The sequence below is a fragment of the Pelecanus crispus genome, chromosome 5, assembly GCF_030463565.1.
Source record: "Pelecanus crispus isolate bPelCri1 chromosome 5, bPelCri1.pri, whole genome shotgun sequence".
Classification (NCBI taxonomy): domain Eukaryota; kingdom Metazoa; phylum Chordata; class Aves; order Pelecaniformes; family Pelecanidae; genus Pelecanus; species Pelecanus crispus.
Window position 1 is genome coordinate 50,735,986 of NC_134647.1, and position 19,775 is coordinate 50,755,760.

Here is a 19,775-nt window from a genome sequence, read left to right on the forward strand (position 1 = left end):
GACCTTTTACCTGAAAACCAGGTACAAGGTGTTTGGAATGTGTGAAAGGTGTTTCCAGATGTTTGCATATAGATGCCTCTTCTCGAAGTGGGTAGAGGTCACTTGATTTACTTTTTATAGACCACCAAGCAGTTGCTTAGTGATAATGACTCAATTATTGTCTAGACAGCCTATTGCATATAAATCGGTAAGCTAAAAATGTTACTTACCTATTAGAAAACCAAAACCAAACCCCGTATCTCCTATGCTCACCATGGATTTGCCTCCTTGGACAAACAGTGAGTGAGGCATTTCCTCACCAGCTATTTATTTCAGAATTGTTTACTATAGTGCAGATGGCAATGATCTATAGTGCTTTTAAATGTAATTGCAGCACAGGAATACTGTTTGATAAGTGCATAATAAATTGTGAGCATACATAGTTCATTTAGTCATAGATCAAATAGTTGACCTCAAGAGCCAGCAAGGAGCATTGCAAGACCTGCCAGATGGCATCTCCAAGGTGCTCTGTTGAAGCAGGACTCTCAGAATCTCTCATTTTTATATATCTGTTCCTTTCTTTGTGTCTGCACAGGAGCTGCAGAAATATGAGCAGTTCATTTTTGCTGATTACAGTAGCGTGATCCAAGTAGAGAATGTGTATGAAGAGATTTTGTATCAGACACTGCTTGAAGAAACCCTGAAAGGTGAGAACTTTCTTGAGGTGACAGTAATAACATTTCAGCTGTTGGCCAGTGAGCTCTTGCTTCAGAGCTTCCCAGAGTCCTAACCTGGCTGTTTCAGATCCAGGTCCCACCTTCCCAAAGACTGCTGGTTACAATGCTACGGTGTTTTCATTTAGCTCACTAAAGATGTGTGGCAAGCCCTAAAATCTGAATTTTGGGGCAACTTTACTAGACCTGGCAAACTCCCAAGTGATAGCTTGGCACAAGCCTATTTCTAACAAAATGTAATTATGCCAGCTTCATTTTATCTTGATTCCCTGGGCCAAGGAGTGAAACTATGCTCGTTTGCAAAGACTTGGTGATATCTAATGGCAGTGAAAATTAATTTCCCCAAATGAAATGTACTGCTGGATGCAGTTTCCAGTAAATCACTGATGCCAGTGCAGTACTCCCTGCAAAACTCTCTGCTTTTGTGTCAGAAAACAAAACTATTCTTGATGGCATATGTAGATATATAAAATACTTGTATCTCTCTGGACCTGTCTGTCTGTCTGTACCCTTGTCGTGGTTTAGCCCCAGCCAGCAACTAAGCACCACGCAGCCGCTCGCTCACTCCCCCTACCCCCAGGATGGGGGAGAGAATTGGAGGAGTAAGAATGAGAAACACTCCTGGGTTGAGATAAGAACAGTTTAATAATTGAAATAAAGTAAAATAGTAATGATAATAATAACAATATAATAATGATAATAACAATAATAATATACAAAGCAAGTGATGCACAATGCAATTGCTCACCACCCGCCGACCGATACCCAGACAGTTCCCAAGCAGCGATCGCTGCCCCCTGGCCAACCCCTGCCAGTTTATATACTGAGCATGACGTCATATGGTATGGAATAGCCCTTTGGTCAGTTTGGATCAAGTCTTCTGGCTGTGCCCCCTCCCAGTTTCTTGTGTACCTGGCAGAGCATGGGAAGCTGAAAAGTCCTTGACTAGCCTAAGCAGTGCTTAGCAACAACTAAAAACATCAGCGTGTTATAAACATTCTTGTCCTACTAAATCCAAAACACAGCACTATGCCTGCTACTAGGAGGAAAAATAACTCTATCCCAGCCGAAACCAGGACAACCCTAGATAAAAGACAAGCTTCTGTATTGCACAATAAGTTTTAATATCTCCTCTTTGGCACTCCTGTTCAAAAATATCAGTATAATAATTAATGTAACAAGCACACTTCTGTTCATATATTCAGTGTAAATAGTTCTGCATTGAAACATTACCTTTGTGCATTGTAGGTTCTCTGGTAGTTTTCTATTACAGCAATGCTCAGGTCAATATTGAAGTTCCATTATTTGGAACAGATAAAATCCTCACCACCCCAAAGAAATGTAAACTAAAAAAGCAAGTTGAAAACGAATATCAAATGTCTGTAATATCAAAATGTATGACATTAGAAACTCAGGAAAATGGTGTACCTTTTTCAAGGTACCTCTATCAGTCTTTCAGAAACAGTTTGATCTTTCTGTTTTTATTTAGTGATAAAAGAAGCTGCTGTTATGAAGAAACACAACCTCTTTGAAGATAACTTGAATTTGCCCTGTGAAAGTGTGTCCAGCTTAACAGACCTGAAGACCCCTTCAGGATCAGCTCAAACCACTCCTGCAAAGAAGCCTTCTGCCGCCCAAGCCGAGATGTCAGACCCTGAAACTCAAAGTGACGAAACACTCATTGTGACAGAAAAAATTTCTTGGGAGAAGGATGCTGATGATAGAAAATCATCAGACAAAGAGGCAGTCGCTTCTATTAATACGGCTGGTGATTGGGCAAGCGGAAGTGAAGAAGTGGTCATTACAGACATCAGTGAAATACAGGAATCCCTTCCAGCTACCCTTACAAAACAAGAAGTTGCAGAGGAAAGAATCGTTTTGGAGAAAGAAGACACGGTGAAAGCAGAGTGTCTAGTCAACACTGAGAAAGAGCTTAAGACACAACAAGAAGCTGTGGAGGAAGAAGTAGCTCTTGGGACTGAAACTGCAGTGAAAGATTTTGGAGCCAGAGCTGAAAAAGAACTTAAGGTACATGAAGGATCAGTGGAGGAAAAGGTAACTTCTGAGAGTCAAACAGCAACAGACACTGCGTTTGTTGGTGGCACTGAAAAAGAAAACAAAGTACAGGAAGAAGTTGCTGAGATAAAGCTGACTTCCCCACATGATAATGTAGCAGAAACAGAGATTTTAGGGAATGCAGAAAAGAAAATCAAGGTAGAAAAAGAATTATCTCAGAGTGAAAATGCAGTAGGAACAGGGTTTGAAGAGGATAGTAAAAAAGAAAGCAATGACCAAGGAGTGAGTACTGAGACAAGGGTTATTTCCCAGGATGAAAACACAGGGAAAGGAGGGTTTGGGGACAATCCTGAAAAAGAAAGCAAGTCAGAAGAAAAGAGCTGTAAATCCCCTGATGATGTGAATGAGATAAGGAGTTTGCTCATGGTAACGGTTGAGATACCAACAGATACTCCCGTTGAGAACATAGAGGAGATTTGTGAAGGTGAGCTATTAAAGTTGCAGGAGCACAATAAAGGGAACAATGAGTTGAGCAAAATGGCTGCAGCAGAAATCCAAGTGAGCCAGACAATGATGAATAAAGATGCAGCAGAATGCATGGAGTTCAAGGAGCACCAACCATCGTCTAGTTTGGGGACAGATGGTACAAATTTAGAGAATGTGTCCAAGAGGGCCTGCACTATGGCACAAGCAGAATGGCTGGTGGAAAGCTCAGATATGCCTCAGGAGGCAAAGGCAGGGGTGGATATCAAGCAAAGCGTTTGGTACACAGGTGTGGGAAGCTGCCAAAGTGATAGATTGCAGCCAGAGGAACACACTGAAAATGTGTCTGAAGGCAAAATATTAGATGGGGAGGAAGGAGGAGAAGGGAATAGCCATGCCGTCCCAGTGGAGGTGGGGACTGAGAGCTTTTCTCATAATCCTGCTGAAAATGGAGACACAACGCAAGTGCCCATTTTGGATACAGAAAACCCAAGAACAGGACTGCTAGATGTGCTAGTTTCTTCGGTGCTGGAGCAGGGCGATGTTAGCGCCGTAGAGGTCAGAGGAGATACGGAAGCTGGTGAGGGCGAAGGGAAGCCAGAAGATGAATCATCTTCACACACGGAAATAAAAAGTGCAGAAGTAAAAGATATTTTCACAGAAGAAAACAGAGAAGATAGTTATGCACAGCAAAACTCTGAAGATTAAGAAGTGTTTTTCAGCCCAGCCCTGCAGGATTTATTTACTCCAGTAATCGCTGTTTAATTGTGAATACTTGCTTGGGTTGGGGCTAGAGGAAATGGGCTTTTGGGCTGTTGTGGTATCACCAGCTCTTGCAGTTTCAGCATGGATCCCTTCCTGAGTGATGGGTGATAGGTTTCTTTTCAGTTAAAGCCCTCACTGTTTAAAACCAGGTTACTGTTGGGGAACCTCATCTTTCGCTTAAAATTTGCTACCTTTCATGGTTATAGAGAAAGTCTGAAAATGTGACCACTGAACGCTTTAAAAGCAACTCACCCCCAACTATAAAGTTATTTTAACAACTTAACTGTTCTTAGGTGTTTTAGCAGGAGAGTAGCTCGTGATTTTTAAATGCATGGTTTTGACAAGTACTGTTATGATTCTTAGGTGGTTGGTACATACATTGCTATTCAAGGATGCTTTTAGTATTTGCATGCAGTATACGGGAAATAAATAAAACTTTTAGTAGTTGAGCAGAACCAAGTAGTTAATTTAGTAGGTTGCTCAAAAGCCACACTCTATGCAAACTCTGCAAACTGATTGCTTAATTATTTTAAAATTTTGACGGATATTAAAGACAAGCAAGTGTTCTGATTTTTTTTTTTCTCTTATTGCTATATTTAAAATGGGGAAAATATGGGAGCAGGTTTCTCAGTCCCACTCTGCACTTCTAGGTTATTTAGCCTTCCAGAGCACTTTATGGCTATTTTATTTTGTTTTGTTTTATGGAAGGGAAAGATGAGAATGTTTACAATAACTATAACCATTAGGCAGCATCTCTCTGTTTTACTTCCCACCATAAAATATATTCACTTACAGCTATCTAATACAGAATATTAAAAGTCCTGCCATTCCCATTCTTACTGACTTTAAAGTTACTCAGTTCTGTAGGCCTTTTTAGGTGCATAGACTATATCATAAATTGCAATCATTGTGAAATATCATAATCATTGCATATAATTTCTAATACAGATGTTAACTGAAGCAAAAAGCAGCCAAAGGTTATTCACATGTGCTTAGATTTTGGAGGGCAGAATCACATTTCAAAAGCAGTTATTAAAATGAGACCTATTGCTTTCATAGCTGGCATATTATCATCCGTATCAAATCATGATCTATGCACAAAGTTGCTTATATGCATTATTTGCATGCACAATTTAAAGACTGCGCAGAAAAGCTTGGAAACGAAAAATAGTATTTTAATAAATTGGGCTTTAGAGATCAAGACTTTAGAGGTCAGTTTAAAGCACCTTAAAAATTTGGCCTGGCGTTTCAGACTGTTTCTGAATAAATATAATACAGTACAGGACAGCAAAGATTAATGATAAATACAGTAAGGACTGCAGGATTTACACCCATAATGACATGGGAAGAAATAACAAAGTCCAAGAGCATAATACTTGTTGGCATTTAACTTCAAAAAAAATGTGCAAAGTCTATTGTTTAATGTGATCAAAATACTCTAGAATACTAACAAAGAATTGACACTAGACGAACAGGCAAATACTACTTTATAAGCAAGGAATATTGTTGAATAACTGGACCAACTGCAACGTGACTACTGTAAAATAAATGCAACTCCTATTTACTCCAGAAGCCGTACTATGGTATACAAAGATTAAGGTCACAGATGTTTTCCTTGCAAAAGTACTTTGACTCGTTTCCTCCTTATATTTCATGCAAAAATACTAATTTGTAAACACACAAACCACTGTCAGCCAATTTTTTTTACAAATCATTAGTTATTTCATGGTCAGCTACTTTTTTTTTTTTTGCTAATCATTAGTTATTTCTAATTGGTACTGAACATTAAGTAACTTCAAATTTATAACATGTGCTTTACAGTTAAGCAGCAGCAGTCTTTTTTAGCCATGCTAAAATTAGGGGACATGACGTTTTTTAATATGGTGTTTTGTATGAAAGAGGACTAGCAGGACAGCGATGGTTACTGTCTGTGAAAAAGGTTGCAGTGTCCTACAAAAGCTGTTTATGACTGGTATGGATTAGATACATCTGTACAGAAAGTATTTAGCGTAACATTCCCATCATAGTCATTTTGTGGTTATTTTTATGGCAGGCTTAAATCTGGGTAACATTTTCCTGTAATAGTAAAGAATTGAGTTGTCAAATACAGATGCTCAGCATATGTGTTTTTTCCTAAGTAGGATGGGAAAGAACGGGGAAGATTTAGCCTGTACATTGCCTTGTTCTGCAATTTAAATTGAAGTTCCTCATGGCTAGGGGACCAATTTTTTGCCTTTGTGGACGTTTTCTGTACATTCAGGTGTTTGCAAATGGATAGCGAGTAGCATTTTTCTTGTCTTGAATCTGACTTGGGTAGCGGTGACCGCAATTTAGAGGTCAGCAATCTGCAAGGTTATGTTGGACTGCTGATCAGAAATTATAGTAATCCGCCAAGTCAGTAATTTTTGTCGCTTTCTTGGAATTTCCTACACTTAACCTGGAATGAGTTATTTCTCTTGCAAACTAGGAACAAAAATCAATCGCCTTTCACCGCCTGGAGGGAAGAGAGTTGGGAGCGCTGCGGTGCCTTGAGGGGAGCGGGCCGGGGGACGCTACCGCTGTTTTATTTCACGGGGTTGCCAGTTTTAAGGGACAGGGTATGAAACACATTGCATCTTGCTTGTAACTTTGTAAAAACGCTTGCCAAGGAAAATAAAAGCAGCTCTTCCCTTCCATCGCTGGGAGGTTGGTTCTGTGTGTGTGATAATTTAATTTGGGGGTTTTGCATGAAAAAAACCTCGCCCTTCGGGCGGCTGCTGGGGAGCGAGCGAAGTCTCCTCGCTTGCCGCAGGCTCCCCCCGGCCGAGGGCCGCTGTTCCGCCAGCTGGGGGCGGCCCCCCGGCAGCAGCCGGCCGTTGCCCCTCTCCTCAGGGACCGCGAACTACAGATCCCGGCGGGCACCGGCCCGCCCCTTCCGGCGGGGCGCAGGCCGCGCGCGCTGCTGCATGCCGGGAGTTGTAGTTCGGCGCCACCGCGCCCGCGCACCGCTCCACACACCACACCACCCCCCCCCCCCGCCCCTCCTTTTGTCCACGTCGCCCTCTCGCCCGGGGGTGCTACCGCCGTCACGTGGCCCGCGCGCTTCCCCCACCCCCCGCCGCAACTGACGGCACTCCTGTCCCGTTCCTATTGGCCCGCCGGGGCGGCGCGTGCGGGGGGACCCGGAAGTGGCGGAGCGAGGCGGTTTCCTTGGCTACGCCACAGGAAAGCGGAGGGCCGGTCCCTTCCGCCTGCGCGTCGGCGCTAGGAGCCGCGGCTGCCGCGCCGCGAGGGGCGGGCAGCGGGCGGGATGGGCCGGAGCCGGGCCTAGCGGCAGCGGGCAGGCGGCCGCGGCCATGAGCGGAGCTGCGGGCTGCCAGGGCGGCGGCGGCGGCGACCGGGGGCCCCGCTGGAGGAGGCCGTGGAAGCTCCTGGCCCTTGGCCTGCTCTCCGCCTCCTCCGTGCTGGCGGCCGCTCCAGGCGCTGGGGCCATGAGCAAGGAGGAGAAGCGCCGGTTGGGGTGAGCGACGGGCCGGGCTGGGAGTGAGGGGGAAACGACGGCGGCGCCGGGTCGCCCTCGGGGCTGCCGGAGCCCTGTGCGGCCGGGGCGGAGGCCGGCGGGGCCCGGGCCGAGCCCGCCGCCCGCGGTGGCTTTGCGGTGCACCGGCGGCCCCTCGCTGCTCACCGGGCCTTCGCCGTGCTGGGGCGGGGGCATCTGCGCTGCCCCGGGGAGTGGGGTTGGGTTGGGCTTCACGGGTGCGAGTGTGCCCCTCACCCGGTAGAGCCTCGGGAACGTCTCTCCTGTCCCTCCCTTTCCCCCACGGAAGACTCTGCGAGATGCGTGGCATCGGTCTCCCATCAATGTTTGAGGTGTGCATGCCAGAGCCGGGCTGGTATTTCGAGTCAGGTCGCCATGGCTATTTGAGTCAGGCAGCCCCTTATTGCCTCTGCAATTGTGGGGTCAAACCCTTCTGCCATAGGCTTGGGAGCTCCAGTCTTGAAGGTTGCAGCCAGTGGTTGTGTGTAATTATGGGTAAAAGTGATCAAAGGTAAATCTAAATCTATAGTCAGTTGGTCTAGTTATGGCTATGCCTCTGCAGCATGTGAGTGTCTGGGAGTCATAAAAAAGTTAAATGGTTACATGTGTTCTTGCCTAGTTCCTGTGTATAAGGTAAACTATATTGGTGCCCTGTGCATGTACATGTAAGAAGCTCATTCTCTTTTGGTATAGTTTTTAGATGAAGGATAAAGATTACAGTATAAGTGGCAATGTATTGTGCTGCATAGAGTAGGATTTTTTTTTTAGACAAATATGTAATCAAGCATGTCGTGATCTTAGTATATTACTGGGGCAGTTTCATCATCATCCTCTTCCCATCTACTGGTCAGAATAATGATGCAAAAAGTCTGCTGGAGAAATGCTCTGGATATTCTCATGGTTATTAATCATTAGATATAAGTTGTTATCAATTAACTCTGATGGTGTTTACAGTTACTGGGGTTTTCCATCTTGGGTTCTCAAGGTACTTTGTCTGTATAATGTTTTGTATGTTTTCTTCATGTGACTACATAAGGAGTTAAATTTCATTCACCAATTGGTTTTAAATTTTTTGCATTCATAACTTGCACTCACGGTATCATCTGATGTCCCAGGCATGTGCAAATAATGTCTTGCCACAGTTTGTATTTGGGGGCACCAAGCCGGGTCACTTCTGAATAACAGAAGGTAATCTCTGTATTTATTTAATGACAAGATCATGTCAGTTGTGGAAATTCTTTCAGCAAATGCCCTGTAAATGTAAGTTGCATGTAGAGAAATAAATGTTTTAAGAAGCTTTCTGTATGCTACATCACTGAACAGTATTGCATGCTTAGTTCATCTGGACATGGCACTTGTGTGCCAAACCCTGGGGTTTTGTCTACTGCAAGGGATCCCAGAATTGCAGACTGTGAAGTACCTGAAAAAAACATCATACTCTGCTCTTTTGATGACTTAATGCATTTGATGAGTTAAAACTACTTCTTAAATTTCCAAGTCATTGAACTAAATCAGATATTTAGAATATAATTGTGGTGCTCCTGTCTCTTTTATGTGCAGTCTTATCGGTAGAGATTGTGAATTATGTTGATAGTAGCTTAGAAATTAGCATGCTCTTTTGCCTTGCAGGGCTCCCCAGTGAAACAGTTAGGAATGATTGGAAGTAGTGCTGTCTCTCAAAAAAACCAGTGCTTTTTCATTACAGTAGCATTTCTCACCTTGACTGCTGTCCAAACATGTAAAATAAATGTATCTACAAGGGTTTTCTTTAGTATTTGCTTGCCAGGACTTCTAATGCAAGGAAGAGATGTGCTTCATAACTTATGGTCCTTTTCTGAATAACGGGCTGGAATTTATGCTGTGTCAGTTGGTTTTAGTATTGGTGATTACAAGCAGACTGTAATTCTATTTACCCTTTTTTGCTGAGCATGGAATGTGGCCCATCTCTAGCTTTAGTGTGTTGGTGACATCTACAGCTCTTTAAGGGGAAGCACAGGAGGTTAAAAGAGATCTCCAAATACTTAATTTCATGTCAGGTGAAGAAACAGTCTTTCCTTTCTGCAGTGAACAGAAGTAGCCAAATTAGGAAAAATTATTATGCTATGTTTCATTTACTTGAGTAGAGTACATTAGTAGAGGACCTGTTACTGATAATGCAGATACTAAAGTGTAATACATCTTGCCGTTCTAAGATGGTGTGTTAAAGGCCATTGTGAGGCAGACCACTAATGCTTTTTCTTTTTTCTTTTCTAGAAACCAAGTGCTTGAAATGTTTGATCATGCATATAGCAATTACATGGTAAGTAAAATACTTGTTTGTCTGATTTTCTCGGAGTTGTTATTGCTGATCTGGGAGAGAAAGCAACCTACAGTACATGACGTTCTAGAGGAATAGCAGGGAGGTAGGGGCAAAAACAAAGCTAAAATAAATAAGAGCACCTGTATAGCCTTTAAAAAGAAATGAACAAATGTTACTTTCAGGAAGAACAGTGTCAGGAGGGTTATGATGGCTTTCAGAATGGAAGGCTAGGAATTGCTAGTAGTAACTCTGTTAGTCTGTGCCTGATCTTTCTCAAACCAGTTTATCTCACATCAAGCTATGAACAGTTTTCATCTTTGGTCAAGTATTTGGTTTGAAATTCCAGACTCCTAAAAATACTAGGAAAAGGAAACTGAAGAGCCGTCTGTAGTCATCTGATTCCAGAGAATATAAATTGATCTCACTTACTTTGTAGGTAAAATTTATGTACAGTATTTCTTCTGAGGTGAGATATGTTAGATGCAGTTTGGTAGCTTTCACAAACAAACACTGTTTGTAAAACAAAGGAGAACAAAAAGGGAATCTGATGTCATATCTACGCGTTATAGCCTCTTCTGAGTACGTGACTGTCATATGACAATGAGCCACGTTTGCTATGATCTCTTTTAATATCACCTGTGATTTTCTGTGCAGGTGTCTTCATGTTCTGGATATGTGAGCCATTCTGTACTCTAATCAACCTTGAAATATGTTAGCTTAGTTTAGATATGTTTAAGAGTAAAGAATTGCTTAGGGTGGACTGACTTTCCTTGAGTAATAATTACTTGCAAGTATAGTATAAGTAATACACTTCCAAGGAGATACTATAAATATGAATAAGATAAATATAAAAGATGCATTCTTACTGAGTTTACATTAACAATCTTTTTGTACATTCTTTGTGGCTGTTGCAGAAACCCCTCTCTCAAGTTGCACCAGTTCCTGCAGGACAAACTGCTGTCTCTTGACAGTACCTTGCCACATGTGTCCATTTTTCTGTATTATGGTTTAACGCTTTAATATGTATAATACAAGCTTAAAACCTTGTGAGTTACAAGTTTATACAGTATACAAGAGTTACAGAATTAATGGATAGAAAGCCAAGTAAAAGTATTTTCAAAGTGGGTGTAGTTTTTCTTTTTAACATTAGCTCTTGCTTTTGGCACCTTAGCAGTTTAACAAACATCAGGCTTTTTGGTGATAATTTGTAACTAGTTACTTGGGACCTGGTTCCATGAAAAACACTTGACTTGGGTTTCCCATGGCATTCTGAAGTAAAAACCATTACATATTTGGCAAAATTGGATAAAATGTTATGTGCTGGTAGAAAGGATCTGTGCTCCTACTGTTCATTGTGTGATAAATTGGAAACTGGTAAGTGTCTTGCTACGTCTGAAGCAAGAAAATTCTGGATGAAAGAGAAGAATGACTTCAGCTATCCTGGAAACTTTGAAGCCAAAAGGATATTTACTTGCCACGTATGCTGGAGCACTAAACAAACAGAGAAATATGACTTGTTTGTTTAAAGTTGAAGAAAAGATTAGGTATCAGTCTTGATTCTGACAGCAAGAGAATTAAGTATTTTTGCAGCTGCTTTTGAAACAGCCAGCTGAAAAGTTTTGATTTTCTGTTTCTATTAATATGTGTTTTAGACTTGCGTATTTAGAAGACTGAAAATTCATGTTTGCATGCAAGGAGGAACTCCCTTGTGTTTGCGTTTTTTTTTTTTTTTTTTTTTTCAGTTGTTAACAGGAGCTTTGAGTAAAAAGCTGCTGGGTTTTTTCAGTCCTTCAGCAGTATTTGTAATAATCAGGATTTTTTTTCTTCTTGACTCAGAAAGAATATGTGAAACTGTCAGTCACTTGAGGCCAGTCGGTATTTGTTGGTTTACAGCACTAGTAGCAATGCATCTTTTTTCATTATTCAAGTACTGTGCTGCCCTGAATTTACAGTCCTGACATTAGGCAATATGATCATCTGTTCGGTCAGAATGTGTAGAAATTCCAGAGTATCTGTTGAGCTCCATTTGTATTATGTTTTCCAGAAGTATTTTACTGTAACAATTGTGCCATGTTTTATATTTAATGGCTCTTGCTACCTTCCTTTGACGTTACTTGAAAGGGAAGAAGTTACAAGTTGGGAAATCACTTGAGCCAGTAATGTTTCCTGCACTAGACAGAAAATAAGTGAACTTTTATTTTTCAAAATGCTTCTAGGTCTTTATGATTTTGTAAGACTGAAAGTCCATTTTCTCCAGAATTTTTATCACCTTTTTTCTCCATGATTTAAGCCAGAGATCTTAGTTTTGACAATGCTTTTGTCATGTACTACTTTAATCTGTTCTTCTGAATACTTTGCCCAGATATTCAGAAACATCTGAGCTGTGTTAAAATGATCTAGATTCTGGCTTTTGTATTTGAACTTGAGGAGAACAAAGAGTCGTGCAAAGACCAAAATACTTGGGGGGGTGGTAGACAGGGAAACAAAACATCAGTTTCAAAAGAAGTTGCTGTAAGAGCTGTTTATTTATAGAAGAATGTTCCTTCTTTTCCTCTCTATTTCACATTTGAATATAGATTATTTTTTGTACCATATATTTGGAAAGACTTTGAATGTGTTTACTTGCAGTTTCAGTGCAGTAATTGAACTTTTTCATCCTGCCACATGTTAGTTCTTGACTAAAAGCAGGATTGGAGAGCACAGTACAGCAGCCAGTTTCCTGATGAAATCAAAAGAGAGAAGCTCTATCCCAAATCACTTGTATTGGGCTTCCAATGGAGAGGCAATTTCATGCATGTTTGTTGAAATTAGATATATTTAAAATTCATCTTTCTGAATGTCAGTGGCCACTCTGAAAATTTTTCAGTAAACTTCTCCTATTGCACAATGATGAATTTTAAATTTGTGTCTGTTTCATTTGATATCCCATTTTGGTGGTAGTTTAAACCTACAAAACTTGCATTGACTTGAGAGGGAATAGGAACAGGCATTTCATTCTGTGTACTTGACTTAGGCAATGGTGCCACTCCTGTTATTTCTGCCTGACTGGCAAGAAATAATATTACAATACAGCTTGCTTCGCAGAGTGCTTTTTCTAGTAATACGGAAAGTAACTGTTGCTTTTCCAAAAAAATCTAGCGATGTCTCTCTCTCCTAAAAAAAAAAAAAATATTATATTTGTAAAAGGCTCAGTCTTGGTAAGCTTTTCTTGTGAATGTTATCTTTTGTTATGCCTTGTGTAGTGATTTACCAATTTATTATTTTACCTTCTGAGTGAGTTCTCTTATCTGTCACTGTTTGTGACCCTGAGTCACTTACGTTCATTTGGAAACGTTCCAAAGTGACTTTAAAGTCTAATTCCCACTAATTTCTCTGTGAAATATCAGCTACTGGATAATGCCTGCATTAGGTTTAGGTTTTAAACTCACCTTTGAGATGATAACTTCCGCCTAAGAAACATTACAAGAAGTGTCATATGCACCTTGTTGCAGAAAGCACGTAACTAACTATTCAAGTTAATTGGTGGGGTTTTCTTTGGATGTGCCATTAGTTGTTCCATACTTCTCTGGGAGGTTAGAGAGAGAGGGAGAGGAGGAGAAAGTTGTCCTGTTGCTCTGTTCACAGTTTAATCATTTCCAGACACCCAGCTGGAAAGCAGCTTTGCAGAAGAGGACCCTGGGGGTCCTGGTGGACACCAAGTTGACCACGAGCCAGCAATGTGCCCTTGCAGCAAAGGTGGCTAATAGTATCCTGGGCTGCATTAGGTAAAACATTGCCAGCAGGTTGAGGGAGGTGATCCTTCCCCTCTACTCAGCACGGGTGAGGCCACACCTGGAGTACTGTGTCCAGTTCTGGCCTCCCCAGTACAAGAGAGATGTAGACATACTGGAGAGAGTCCAACAAAGGGCCACAAAGGTGATGAAGAAACTGGAGCATCTTTCCTATGGGGAAAGGCTGAGAGAGCTAGGGCTGTTCAGCCTGGAGAAGAGAAGGCTCAGGGGAGATCTTATCAATGTAGCTAAATACCTGAAGGAAGGCTTTAAAGATGGAGCCAGGCTCTTCTCAGTGGTGCCCAGTGACAAGACTGGAGGTGACAGGCCCAAACTGAAACACGGGAGGTTCCTTCTGAACACCAGGAAACACTTTTCTACTGTAAAGGTGACTGAGTACTGGCATAGGTTGCCCACAGAGATTGCGGAGTCTCCTTCCTTGGAGATATTCAAAAGCTGTCTGGGCATGGTACTGGGCAACTGGGTCTAGGTGGCCCTGGTTGAGCAGAGGGGTTGGACAAGATGACCTCTAGAGGTCCCTTCCCACCTCAAAGATTCTGTGTTTGTCATGCAGTTTTTCTGAAGTACAGCATAACTGGGCTTCCTTTTGACAAGCTCTGAGGATTTGCTGAAATGGCTGTAACAGTTATAACTTACTCCCTTGTTTTGTTTCCCTACAGGAGCATGCATATCCAGCTGATGAACTCATGCCTTTAACTTGTCGTGGACGAGTACGGGGTCAGGAACCAAGTCGAGGGGATGTGGATGATGCCTTGGGAAAGTTAGTGTTTGAAATTGTTACTGTCTCATGTAAACATCTAGGAAGCTAAGTAAAATTTGCAGCCCATAAAACTTGTTTCTTCAGTTGACGTGGCCACAAACTCAAATTTGTTGAAAAAGATTCTATGGGTGCAGATGAATCTGTAATTTGTCTCATAAGTTCTCTTATGGGGGCTGGGAGGAATCAATTGGAAAGAAAGCTGTAATTGTGAACTTCTTGCAAGTTAGGCAGAAATACTTACTTTTATCATTTCCTCCTATGATGTTAACTGATGTGAAATTGTACCTTAATCAGAAAAAGAAAATTGACCAGTGAATAAGATTCAAAGATTGGTGTGTGTGTGTGTGTGTGTGTGTGTGTTAATCATTCTCCAAATATTTTCCATAGGAAAGCCTTCCAAGTGTGAGCTGACATTTATGGTATTAATAAATTTGACTGTTAAATAGGGGTTATAAGGGTTAATTATCAGCTGCACAGAACAGTAAACTGTTATCCGTTATGCTGGCCTCAAATGATATTTAAAATGCTTTTTTTTATTAGAAAGCTCTCTGAAAACATAATTAGTCAAATGATTATCAAGTGTGTGGTAGCCTGAGGCCTTTGCCAAAGTATAAAATGTTATTTCAGACAGGGAAATTCCACATACTTCCTTTTAAGATAGCTTATAATACAAAGTACTGATCCTTTGGCTGACAAAATGTAAATTTAAGGACTGTTTTTTCTCCATGTTAAATTGAATGATCAAAGACAAAGTTGAATTACTCTAAATGTGTTTGTAATTGATTTTTATTCACAAGGAATGTTATTTTTGTTATGGTTATCTTTTGTTATCTACAAAAGTTCCTTAGTTTAGAGATTCCTATATAAGCCTGCTGCCTTGGAGGTATTGAGAGAGATGACTGATGAGAAAGAAGTGTCAAGAAAATGTATGTTTAATCCTGGTCATGCATTCTTTTTAATGACCTTTTTTTATATAGTAACATACTATCATTTGAGTAAAAATACCTTTCAGCCCCTTAGGTGCTTTGAATAGTGTAAGTAGGTTTTTTTTTTCTGTATACATGCTTTTTTCCTGTTCCTAGTAATCAGCTGTATTATTAATCAGATTTCTTATATAATCCTTTTTCTGGCCAGTTGGCTCATCAGTCATGTTCTATACAAGCCTTTGCAATCATAAAATGACAGGGTGAGACAGCTAGGTCAGTTCTGTTTCCCTGGAGGGCTAAGGAGTATACTTGCATACCAGCCTCCTCTATAGCTATGCAGTGCATAATCTCCCCCCTCCTTTTTTTTTATGGAAAAAGTTGTGTATTTGTTATGCAGTTGTGCATAGCCACTAGTTAATCTTTCTCTTGTAGAATGACATTCACAGGACACCCTTATATCTTTACAAATTAAAGAAAATTATAATATATGACCACTTAATTAGAATCTTAGTTACGCTCTGTGCACAGTCACTGGTTGCCTACAGGTTCTCAAGCATTGGGCACTTACTTAAATTCTTGATGCTGGTTCTTTAATAGGCAGTTGTAACTGTTTCCAAAATTTCCGATTTTAATACCATCATATTCTGTAAATTCTATTCTATGTGTGGTGTGTGTTTCTTAACATAAGAGCAATTTTACTGGGTTAGGCTAAAAGTCCTCTCAGCTTGGTGCGTACTAGAACGGGCCAAGGGAAGAATATATGAACAGGACAAGCCTTACTGTGATATTCCTGTTTCAAACAGTATGGATCTGACTTGATGTTCTCTTTTAATGGAATAACTAGTTCTTTATTTCATGCCTGCCACTTGCTAGTGCTGGATGGCATCAGGTGAAACTTACTGTGAGAAACAGTGAATAGCAGATTCGCATTCACTTTCTTCATGCCGCGTGTAATTTTAAAATCTGCGTATAATGACACTTAAGGTTTTGCTTTTGCAGGCTGAAGAGCACTAGTCTGTTCACTTGTTCCTAGTACAGAAGCTGCTACGTACCTTCAGCCCCCTCTTGCTGCCCTTTATTAGTCCTTTTCCTGTTCCGTTATATCCCACATAGAAGTTTCACAACAAAAAACCAGCACTTTCTTTAGTCTTTCACCACTAATTTTAACACTGAGTTTGACTGCAACAAATTGTAGCTTTTTCTGAAGTAGGAAACTGGAACAGTTTCTGGTAGGAGAAATTTAGCTTGGAATGATTTTTGATCTTGCTAAATTTTTACACATAATAAATTATTACACATAATAAGTCAACATTCTTTGTTTTTTTGAAAAAGAAAAAAAAGAGATTGGAAAAAGACTTTAGACGAGTCCGCTGGGTTTCTTAGTAGATTTGATTGGAGACTAGAAATAAAAATTTAATTTGCTTACAAGAAGTTTGAAAGTTTTGCAGTAAATAAAGGTATCTTTATAATCATTGTTTGTTTCCGTCAGCTCCTATTCTGGTCACTGACAAAGGGAAGAAACTTAGTAGGGTATTCTGTTATTAAGCATATTGTGTACAACTGATTCTTTAGCAGCTAGTGGTCTGTGAGAATTTAGTTTCTTCCACTGTATTGGTTACTATTAAAAATTACTTAATTTCTACACGTACAGGTCTATAGTAAATCTATTTTAAATTTTGCTTCATAGATTTTCACTGACCTTGATTGATACCTTGGACACTCTTGTGGTAAGTCTAATCTATTGATAAACTTTGATAAAACAAAAGGATTGTCTTCTGATGCTCAGACTTGGTTTTAGATTTCTATTTTGTTAAATTATACATTAAAAAATACTAATTTTTCTTCACATTTGATCTCTGGCTATCTGTTTGAAGTCGCTCTTGCTTGTAAGAACTTCCAAGTGCTGCGATGGTGGTGTTTGGGGTTTGTTGCAAAAAGAAAATTAGAACAGTTCTTTCACACTTCATTGATGCTTTCTTCTCTTCTTTTTCTTGGGCTCTAACATAAAAAAAAAAAAGTATGTGAGTTGTGAGTTTGCTTCCCATTATAGTCTAAAGCAACATGCTGACTTATAGGTGAACACCTGTTAATACTTACTGAATTATTTATGTTTTTAAATTGTATGTACACATTTCATGGATGAATTTGTGGGCACTTAAATATATGTTAAAAAAATGCAACCCTGGACATGTTTGACTGGAAATGTTGCCAAACTTTTTATGTTACGTCTCTTATTAAAAGATTCCAATCATTAATAAACTACTTTTTGTTAGATTTCAATCCCTTTGACATATTTTGTCATTGTAAGATAGAGCTCAGAAATCAGGAATTTTTGGCCATTCACATCTACAGGTAAATCTATAAAGTTTTGAAAATCCTTACTGCACTGATTTGGTGTGTGAATCATATAATGCTCTTTCTCTCACAGACGTTCCCTTTTTATGATGTGCTGTGGGATGACTCTTGGCTTTTTTGAATCGGGACCACAAATGTTGAAAATGTGGAGTCTGGAACTCCCAGTCTTTACCAGACACTCAAATGGATTATTGTGGTTTATTTATTGTTTTCTTGTCTTAGAGCAGGATTAACACTTGTGGAATTTAAAGGCACTTACGATAACTAATTGGATAAGTCACAAAGATTCTCAAAGATCAGTTGAACTAAAAGAAAGTCAGTGTGAAAGAAAATCTGTAGGAAATGCCTGAGCTGTTCTTCAGGCACAAGGAAAAAACTGTTGGGAGGAGGGAGACTGCTGGGACGATTCACTGACCTTAGGATGTGGCTCCTTGGTCCGTGGATAGGAGGCTTCTGTGAAATCAGAGGCATCGGAGCAGGCTGGTCTTTGCCCACTCTGCCAGCACAGCCTGCAGCCCACTGAGTCCTGTTGCACTACAGTCATGGGGTGGGAGTAGGGGAAGGAACCGACAAATAAATCCCTCGGTAATAGTTTAGGTACGTTCTCAGTGACTTTATTCTTTGCGTGCAGCTTTTATTTGTTTTCACGTGTCTCATGAGAAAAATAATACTGCTACTGTCTGTTTGCACTGTATCAGAGTATGCCCCTGCAGGACCAGAATATCAATCTAAGGCATGTTAAATGCTTTCTTTTTTAATTCATTGCACTTGTTCTTCCACACCTGAGTGTGACTGTATTAGCTATGTTGGAATCTAAACACCTGGTTACATTTGTATTCCAGGTGTTAAATAAAAGCAAAGAGTTTGAAGAGGCTGTAAAAAAAGTAATAAAGGATGTTAATTTAGATAACGACATAGTTGTGTCTGTCTTTGAAACCAACATAAGAGTCCTTGGGTGAGTAACTTCTATGTTTTCAGAACTCTTAAAAATGTGGTTCTTAGCTAAATGTCCCTAAGGCGTACCTTTCTGTGCTATTTCACCTCATTTTAAACAGTTGCCTTTGTCAGTTAGCATAGCTTGACACCTGCCCTAAGAAAGGTTTTAAAATGCTAGGCAGGAATCAATGCAGTGGTACTGAATCAAGTTGGCCCCTGTCTTAACTGCTGCAGGCATAGCTTTTTTTCATTAAAAATACTACACGTGTTGAGGTAGCAGTGTTTTTTTCTTAAGGGAAACAGTCTTACAGATTACACTGTTCAATACTTGATTTAACAGATAGAATATTTCAATACTTAGAGTAATAGATTATTTCAGGTTGGAAAGGACCTCTGGAGGTCTCTAGTCCAACTTACTGTTCAAAGCAGGATCCAAGCAGGTTAGTTTTAAGCTATTATATGCAGTTTTAGAGGTGCTGGTTGTTATTTTTGTCTGTCTATATTGATGAATTAGTGATTCAACTATAGGTTAGGACCGAGTCCTGAACAATAAAAATTGCTTCCAAAATACTGACAGCTTACATTGATTGTAATTGGAGTGGCATCTGCTCAGCATTTCTGAAAATTAGGGCCATGTGAACATAGCATGGTTACTTACATAGTCATCTAAATTGTAGAAATTGCTGCATTACTGTTGAGATGAATAGACCCATTGAGATGTGGATAATTTTTCTTGTGTTTAGAGGTCTCTTAGGTGGGCATTCAGTGGCGATTATGCTGAAAGAAAAAGGTGAATATATGCAGTGGTACAACGGTGAACTTCTGCACATGGCAAAGGAACTAGGCTACAAGCTTTTACCTGCTTTTAACACCACTAGTGGTCTCCCTTATCCAAGAGTAAGTTCTCTGGTTTCTGCAATTCAGAATTACTTCTGTAAGCAAAATTTTTGGGTTTATCTCTGTTTCTAAAAACACTTATATTTTTGTTAAGTGTACAGAAAATCAAAAGCTAATAAATCGCTTATTTGTAATACATGCTACCTAGTATTTTAAAATACAGTTTCAGAACTGGAAACATAAGGATTCAGAGGACTGAAAATTCCAGTATACATCGTTGTGGGTAAATAGTAACTGCAGAAATCTTGTCTAATCACTGTCTACTAATTTCTTGCTTCCTGCTACTATAGGCACCACTAAGTGCCTGAGGAGAGTAA

The 19,775-nt window shown here is 40.3% G+C and overlaps 2 protein-coding genes across 6 annotated transcripts in view; both read left to right on the forward strand.

Annotated features, from left to right (window-relative positions):
• NIBAN1 (niban apoptosis regulator 1) overlaps positions 1 to 3,947 on the forward strand; it is a 67,252-nt gene extending 63,305 nt beyond the window's left edge. The window contains exons 13-14 of the mRNA XM_075711196.1: positions 575 to 686; positions 2,203 to 3,947. Coding sequence (XP_075567311.1) covers positions 575 to 686; positions 2,203 to 3,920 — 1,830 coding nt within the window. The 3' untranslated portion in view covers positions 3,921 to 3,947. The remainder of the gene's footprint in view (positions 1 to 574; positions 687 to 2,202) is intronic.
• A 3,365-nt stretch (positions 3,948 to 7,312) lies between these two features.
• The window catches only part of EDEM3 (ER degradation enhancing alpha-mannosidase like protein 3), a 31,194-nt gene continuing 18,731 nt past the window's right edge, over positions 7,313 to 19,775 (forward strand). For 3 of the 5 annotated variants that reach the window (XM_075711713.1, XM_075711714.1, XM_075711715.1), the window contains exons 1-6: positions 7,313 to 7,476; positions 9,748 to 9,793; positions 14,244 to 14,344; positions 16,958 to 16,997; positions 18,468 to 18,580; positions 19,305 to 19,458. In XM_075711713.1, the coding sequence (XP_075567828.1) occupies positions 7,313 to 7,476; positions 9,748 to 9,793; positions 14,244 to 14,344; positions 16,958 to 16,997; positions 18,468 to 18,580; positions 19,305 to 19,458 (618 nt within the window). Of the gene's footprint in view, positions 7,477 to 9,747; positions 9,794 to 14,243; positions 14,345 to 16,957; positions 16,998 to 18,467; positions 18,581 to 19,304; positions 19,459 to 19,775 lie in introns of those variants that run through there. The other 2 variants (XM_075711716.1, XM_075711717.1) reach the window with 2 other exon arrangements.